General features: G+C 36.4%; 1 protein-coding gene across 1 annotated transcript in view; it reads left to right on the top strand.

Annotated features, from left to right (window-relative positions):
* The window catches only part of LOC110097741 (pyruvate kinase 2, cytosolic), a 13,624-nt gene extending 5,228 nt beyond the window's left edge, over window positions 1-8,396 (top strand). Inside the window, exons 4-5 of the mRNA XM_020824287.2 lie at window positions 7,299-7,454; window positions 8,256-8,396. Of these exons, the coding sequence (XP_020679946.1) occupies window positions 7,299-7,454; window positions 8,256-8,396 (297 nt within the window). The remainder of the gene's footprint in view (window positions 1-7,298; window positions 7,455-8,255) is intronic.
* Window positions 8,397-8,653: the final 257 nt, after the last annotated feature.

The raw sequence follows: 8,653 nt of genomic DNA, 5'->3' as shown, positions 1-8,653 counted from the left end.
TAGTTTAATATCTATTGTGCGCTATGTTTAACAATAGGCGCCGCCACGCCGTACAACGTGCTCATGCTTAATGGGATCTTTGCGTCGCTGCTGTGCCATTTGACCAAATGACAATATAAGTCTGACAATACAGTGAATACTTCACTTAGTAGTCTCAATACGTACCTTCATACCATGGGATTACCACATAATTTCTTGTGTTGACACCATGCAGTGTACTAAGAATAATACAGAGTCACTAAACAAATGCTTTTGCACAAAAGCGTAGAGTACGGCTTGCAAATGCATAAAAAAAAATAAGGCATGATTACATCAATTTGAAAATCAATATATTCAACCAGATGTGTCTTACCAATACATTGAATTCTATAATCTACGGTCAGAGAATGTTGCATGGTTTAAAATGGAATGAATATGAAATCTTATAATTATGCAAAGAAAATCAGTCTTTTTAGATCAAACCAGCATCGATTTCAGACACTCATAGTCCTCTATATAGGCACATTATCACACATGTCATTTTCATAGCAGAAATCAAAAAAAAATGCGGGCATCTCCACGCATTTTGGAAATTCTTCGTGCGCTTTCCAAGCGTCGAAGAAAAGCCCAGTACTGCAACGCAATATGGCGTCGCATTCATTCGCATATAATGCGCAATGGACGAGCAGCGAATTGCACGTGCTGTATAGTCCTGTCTCCATTATTCAAGTCGATCCTCCTGCAAGCTTATCTAGTTGACAAGGCCTGAATCCCATAAGAAATGTACAAATAAAAGTATTTAAATAGTGCATCAAATTACAGTCTATCCTCACTAAATCGGGAGATAAGAATGTGCTGAAATTGAGCTGGGACAGGTTCTGCCGGCTGATTTCTGCCAGAGGCTTGGGTGAGGTTGCGGTTGTATGAACTGTGGCTGAAAGAAGAATATGACAGATCGCTGCTTTTGCTAGGAGAGGGATGAGGACTTGAGCCTCACATAAGAGCTAGTGATCTCAAGAAACTTTAGCGCCTTTTTGATGTAGGTATAAATCCAAAAAAAATTAGAAGACAGAAAGAAAGAAAGAAACCAGAAATTTTATTCATCCATAACTTTGTCTTACAATAGACGTGTATATATATTTGGGTAGAGCTAAGTTTTACAAACATAGAACCTTCTAGCCTAGAACAAATTTAAAAGAAATACTAGCACTATGTTTTATTACAAATGTCAACCTTATTTGTCATTTATGAAAGTACCATATGCTCATGGTCTAAACATAGTACTCCATAGTAATGAACTGCTCATCTGGATGTTCCTTGCTTCTACTAGGTTGCCTCTTATGCCTAATCACTAAGACTTTAGTCAGAGAATGGTGGTTATAAGAAGTTGAAAGCGTAAACGACAATGAGCCAGCCATATCTAGACCTACTACATTCTTAGCATAAAAGCGGTGCAAAACCAAATTGATGCTAATCATCTTTTTTTCTTGATCAAGTATTAAGGATAAAAAGGCAAAAGAGTTCTAGAAACAGTCTAAGTTGTATCATATTGCCAACCTATACCATGTCATCTTTGGTAAAGATGGATTAAGTTCTTAAGGATGGAATGCTAAAAGAACACAGAGAACTCATAGGAGGGGCAACACTCATAGGCGACTTATCGAATTAACCCTCCTATGGAATGTGCAAGACACTTGAAAGTTGCATTGTCCATTCATTTTGTACTTCCAGTCCTTTTTGAACAACCATTGAGTACAGTTAGGGCTTCAGTGGCTATCTCTCATACAACTTAAACTCGCAATCATTCTGAGTATAATTTCTATCTACTCCATGAACAAATAACATTTTCGTAAGCATTGAAAAAAGAGCTAAGAAAATGAACTCTAACAATACGTCGACCCTCACAAATCTTATGTTAAACAGCTAAGTTTTCTTGTATGCGCCTACATTTCATTATAATGACCTGTAAGACTTCAAGAGCAATTTTGTTGGTCCTTTTTTTTCAAACTATTTCAGCACGTTGGTCTGTTGGGTTATAGGCTGAACCACCGGTTGATTTCTGTCCACGGCTTGACTGTGGTTTTTGTTGTTTATTGTGTTTAAGGGCTTATTGTTGAGACTGTTTGTATTTTGGACGCCTTCGTGTAGTCAAAACGGCTTTTCCATCACTGCATGATTATGGTAGTGCAATTTGGAAAGCTCTGCAAAAGGCTATAACTCTCTCATTGTCTCGATCCCATCCTTGTCTCAATTCTACAAATTTCTTTCCAGCCTACAGTTGCTTCTATCACAACGTCAAAATAATTGCGGGGTTCCCCTGTTATACCCTTGCTTAACTACACTTTGTCTGTAATACCCCACAGTGGATTGCTTTAGCCATTTCCTCCATCTTTCAGAATCAATATCATGATATTGTGTTCAAAAACAACTTGAGCAAATTGGCATGATCCAGAGCTGGAGATGCAATCAAAAACGCCTTTCATTCATTTTGCTGACCTCAGATTGTCTTTTCTCCTTTCGTCATCTTTGTAGGCGTATTTGTTGTTTACCACCAGTCATTAGCTGATTTTTACTTCTATTGGCCATCGCCTTTTGTATTGACATCATCAATCAGAGAAGATTAAAAAACTCCAGTTTTTGATTAGAGCGAGTTGAGTATTCGAAGTTATAGAATTTAGGCTCATTAGATTGATTAACAGAGTAGAGTACCATTTTGGTCACCGCACCAGTATTGTATGCCCTATAGCCCCAAAAAATATTATCACCAACAAGTTTAAGAAGAATATTCACAATAGGATGGTAGTGCCTCTACATCCCAACCAATTGTGAGAGGAGACCCACAATTATGGAGAAAAAGAGATTTCATTAGTGCAAAGACACAGCACAATATACGCGAATCGACTCAACGAAAGAGAGTATAATTGCAAGGAACGCATGTTTTGTTGTAAGGTCCAACATAGGTGATGGGCGTACAACACAGTGCGATATGAAGTGATAAGCCACAAGTGCTCCTATACCACGGGAGATTTGAAATTATTGATGAATATTTTGAATGCAAATGAGGCAAATCCACTTGCATAATGGCTAAATGCCTATATAGGCACTACTTTATACTGAAGCATAGAATGGATTACTTTCAAAATTAAATGAGTTTGACTACGTGAATTTCTGACACCAAGGAACTAACTAGATTAGCCCAACTTATATACCATTTAAACCATAGATGGACGATCTTAACTCACGCTCAACTCCCACTTCTCACACATAACCCAACGAACAATATAGCAACTGCTAAAGAAGATGACATAAAAAGAGAGACTTTCAACAAGTCCAGATTGTTAAGTATATGTATGCTAGCAAATCAAACATAAAAAATGCGTATTAGTCCACTTTATCAGGTTATCTAGAGTCTCATATAGCAGCATACACTTGGAGTTTCTGATACAATTTGCAGAAGAAAATGCGTCTCCTCTTTGTACGAGGTTCCAATTAAGCATTAGCTTCTGGGCCCTAACTAAATGAATCTTAAGTAGGCATTAATCTCCACAATAGCTTGTTCCACCATTTATCACTTGCTTTCAATTTCAAAGTGCCTCCTGATGAGTAAATGAAGACACCTCAAGCATCGAAAAACGTCCGCTACAGCGTGCCAAACTAACAAGAACGACCCACAAACTCAGCAAAATATATAACAACAGCAATGATATAACAAAACACGGAAGCAAACATTTGCAACACACTAAGAAACAAAACCGTGAACATTCACTGGCTTAAATAAACATACCCTCAGCTCACTCAATAGAACAGTTGGATTTGGCCCAGGGGTTCCAACAATCTTGGTTAGAAGACCCCCTAAAAATATTGTATATCGCCTTTAATAAATAGATGTATATGAAAAATAGCCAGAAGGTAAAACAATATATAAACAAATTATTCTAAAAAAGCGAATTTCATAAGACATAATATTTGTTGTTACTCATTTTGTTATGATTCAATATAATGGTGCCTATTAATGCAATCAACGCCAAATCAGCAAAAGAAACAATAGAAACACATGAGAAGAATATCAGAGGTGAGGTAGCAAGTGCTACACTAAAAAAAGTTTAAAGCAAAAAAGGACAAAGGGAATCTGTCCAAATTAATTCAATGAATAGGACAGGCAAAAACTCTAATTATTTCTGCAGGTTGAAATGCAATCGTCTTGACTAGATTAAAACAAGTATCACTAGAAGGATTGAGACAAACATAAAGTCCATGCCAATACTACCAATAGACAAATAAAGACCGGCCATCAGACCGGTTCACGGTTGAACCGGTCGGACCGGCCGGTCCGGTCCGATTTTCAAAACAATGTATATATATATATATATATTAATATTAAATACCATTAAATAACAAATAATAGATTGATTAGCCTAAAATTTAGGCATACATATGCTGTCAAATTGCAAAAATGATGATTTTAAATATTATATAAAGTTACATTAATAGATTGAGCAGGATTTAAGCATAATTTATCCTAAATCCTGCCTAATAAAAAAAATGATAACTTTAAATCCTACAAAAAAATTAAATCCTGTAGATTTTTTTTTATATTTTATTAATTTGAAGGTTATTTAATTAATAATTGATTATGATATTAATATATAAACCTAAAAAAATTAAATTAAAATTTATAATTTGAAATTTATAACATATTAACAAAATAGCGTGTGCTATGTGCGCCTTTCCCATGCGCCATTGCCTATGATGCAAATAACGCGCGCTATTTTTATGCGCCTCTTCGCGCCAGGCCGTGCGCCATGGCGCACAACATTTTTCCCCATTGACATGTATGATTTGACTTGAGTACTTGAATTCTAAAGTTGAATTGATTTTGAACTATAAGATTGAAGGTTTGAAAAATTTGCCCTATCTCAAACTTTTATTTCATAAGAAAAATCCAAGTTAACCTTGTATGATGATTAACAAATGGCACAAACCTTTGAGTGACAGAAATATTTTTTATCCTTGAGGGACCCCACACATCACTTTGGATCAAAGAAAGGCAGTTGAAGGTTTGTATGGAATTTGAAAAATCTAGTATTTTTTGCAATCTGACAAGTTTCACAATGAAAAGATGTTGAATTTTTATTGATAAACAATTTGGGAAATAATTTTACAAGATAACAGAAAGTTGGGATGACCAAGATGATAGTGTTACAAGATAATTTCATTATCTTTATTGACATTGGATTTAAACATGAAATTGAAAGATTCTAATAGACTATGAGAGCAGATTCAACTTGTTTGAGAAACTTGATTTGAGGATCTATCACATGGGAGTAGATAGAGCCTGAAGCATAGTTCAACACTGCCAATCATCCTGAAAAACACACAAATGAGGATAAAGTTTAGTAATACATCATGAGCTAATTTGCTAATGGACAAAGGATTACAATCCAAGTTTGTAACATGGAGAACAGAGTTGAGATACAACTCTTTAAAGTTGGATAGAACCTGCTCCAACAATTTTAGAATTTGAATCATCAGTAATACGGATAGATGAGTGATCACCACTTGGCTTGTAATTTTAGAGAAGGGCAGCATCTCCTGTTATATGATTAGAAGCACTAGTGTCGATTATCCACGACCTTGTTTCTACTCTGTTAATAGAGAAGGCTGTTCGTGAGTTTGTTTGATCAATCAAACCTGTTTCAGTAATGCTACCATTGACAACTTGACTAAATAATTTTTGCAGCAAATCCATCTGCTCTTTGCTAAACGGGCTAGACTCGGGAACACGAGCACTCTCAGAGTTGGAAGCCACATGTGCTTTGCTGTCTCTATCAAATCGTGGCTTTGGTTACCAAGCAGCTAGTTTGGCATGGAGTTTCCCCCAAGTCTCCATGTAATAACCTGGCTTCTTACAATAATCACACCATCACCTTTCCTGTTTATGACGATCTCCACCATTATTGTTAATTGATCGGACAACAAGGGCATATGCATCCAACGTTGATGCGGGTTGTTCCTTAGATCCCATCTTCACTTTCTTCCTGCCTAACCTCAAAGAAAGCCTCCCTAAGATTGGGTAGTGGTTTAGTGCCCATGATTCGACCTTGAAGATCATCCAAATCCCTATTTAGTCCTAAGAAAAATTTGAAGTCTTTTTTGTTCTACAATCTTTTTGTACATTACTACATCTTCTGTACATGCCCTTGAGAGAGTTTTGAATAAGTCAAGTTGTTGCCAATACCGTGTGAGTGTGTTGTAATACAAGTAACAGAGTGCTCTCTTTGACGGAAGCCTTGAAGTACTAATTCAACTTGAAACAACTCTAAAGTATTTTCATAGAGTTGGAGTAAGTTTCTTTGGATGCATCCCATATTTCTTCGGTAATCCCAAATAACAAGAAATTTTCTCCTATGCCATTATTCATTGAATTGATAAGCCATGATATGATCATACTATTTCAATCTTCCACTTTCTGAAACTCAAACCATGATATAATCATACTATTTTAATCTTCCACTTTTTGAAACTCGGATCTGTAGTCTCTGGCATGGCTACTGCTGTCGTGAGATGCTCATCCTTTCCTTTTTCACAAATAAACAACAACACAAATTGTGACCACCGCAAATAATTCTGGCCATTTAATTTGTGTCCTGTGATGAGAATATGAGAAGAATCTGTTAGGCCGGTCCAGCCTGGACCAGCCCAACCTGGATCGGCTCAGCCGGTCCGGGTCTTCTCCAGGCGGAAACGGAACAGGGGGGAGGCGGAAGAGGGAAAGGGCCAAGGGGTGGGGTCCACTTGCAAAAGGAAATAACTACCTAACTTAATTCTTTACTAAAATTTAGAAAATAGAATCATATACACTAAAAAATATCTAATAAAGGAAATAACTACCTAACTTAATTCTTTCCTAAAAATTAGGAAATAGAATCATAGGAGAATATCATAATCAATATCTCCTTTTATTCCTAAAAATACTTTCCTAAAATAAATTCTCTAATTAGGAAACAAAATAATAGGATAAGATCACAATCAATCTTTTCTAAAAAATACATTCCTAAAATAAATTTCCTAACTTTTAACTTTTAGATATTTAACACATTCATTATTAGAACATTTTTTTCATGTACTTAACGTTTTATTGTTACCGTCCTAATTCATTAAAACTTAGAAAAATTATAATGTTTTTTGTTGTTTTTTTTCCTTATTTATGTTTGATAAATGTACATAGAAGATTTGAAAATTCCAAAATTTCCTTGTGGTGCTTGTAAGGTTGCTCGTTCATCTTGCTATTGTTTGTATTAAATCTTTTAACCTGTTAGGTTATGCTGGATACTGTGGGTCCTGAACTCCAAGTTCACAATACAACTGGCAACCCCATTGAATTGAAAGCTGATGCGCATGTCCTTCTAACTGCAGACTTATCAAAAATTCCATCCAAGGAGATTTTGCCTATAAACTTCCCCGACCTAGCTAAGGTTGGTATCTACGCACCAACACTTCCCTATATATAGATGCAATATGCATATTTGGGCATTTATTCTCGGGCATGTTAATTTTTTGCTGTATCTTACCCCTTCCATTGAAATGGTTGTAGTAACAGTTATTCTTAGCACAATATAATTTGCATTCTGATCTAGTTACCTCGTAAAAGATGCTCCATGGCATTTGAACACCAAAAATATAAAGGACTTATAAGCCTGTATCAATTGTATAATAAATTCCAAATCATTTAGGGTAAATGGGACAAAGCTGCATGGCCATATCATTCTTTTGTTATGTTGCTATCTGGTGGTTTTGTGCCTTCTTTAGATTGGTTTGTCTTTCTACTTAGTATTGCTGATCTACAATTCTGTCGTTTTTTCTTGCTACCCCGGCTCTATTATTTTCTTCTGCATGCACATACCTCTCGTGTGCAGATGCTATCTTGCTTTTAGATATTATAAATGTCTTTATTGACCTCACATTAATTCCTATCCTTCAGATTCTTCTTCGATGTTGTTAATTTATTAAAAGTGAAGACTACTTAAGAGAAATAAAACATAATGCTTGTGCAGCTTCTGTGGAGGTTGGGAAGCATAAAGAAGCATTTTGCTCTGAAATAGCTAACAGCAAAGGTGCTTGGACCATTGGTTCAAACATGCATTTAACTTATGTATGCCTACTAGATGTATAATCGCATAAGCCTTCACAGGTTTGGACCATTTATTTATAAATGCATTTAATTTAGGTATGCTACTAGATGCATGATCGCATATGCCTTTATAGGTATCTAATAGATAGTTGATGGGTTACGAGGAGAACTCACATCCAATGGGCCTTACAGAGGAAATCGCCCAAGAAACATCAAGCTCCACCCGCCTGGGCCTACGAAGGAAGTTCTTTCCTCCCAGAGGGAAATGGAGGATCTCATGAACTAAGTAAATTGTCACTTGCCTAGTGGAAGGGAGGTAGCCATCGCAATGACTCGCCTTGGCCAAGGGCAAGTGTCTTCATTCCCCGCACATCCAAGTCCAACTATAGGAAAACACCTACCCAAAGAGCCCTCATCTCGACCCACCGAGCAGCTAATTACTTAGTTCATCTTCGTCGCATCCTCAATTCACTCGCCTTCTGTTATAGGATTCAAGGCTCAACACAGGTCTTCAATAACTCCGCGCCTAGATATAATTCAGCC

The sequence above is a fragment of the Dendrobium catenatum genome, unplaced genomic scaffold (genome assembly GCF_001605985.2).
Source record: "Dendrobium catenatum unplaced genomic scaffold, ASM160598v2 fragScaff_scaffold_1344, whole genome shotgun sequence".
In the NCBI taxonomy this organism is placed as follows: Eukaryota; Viridiplantae; Streptophyta; class Magnoliopsida; order Asparagales; family Orchidaceae; genus Dendrobium; species Dendrobium catenatum.
The sequence above is the reverse complement of the archived record's forward strand: the minus strand, read 5'-3'. Positions and strand labels throughout refer to the sequence as shown.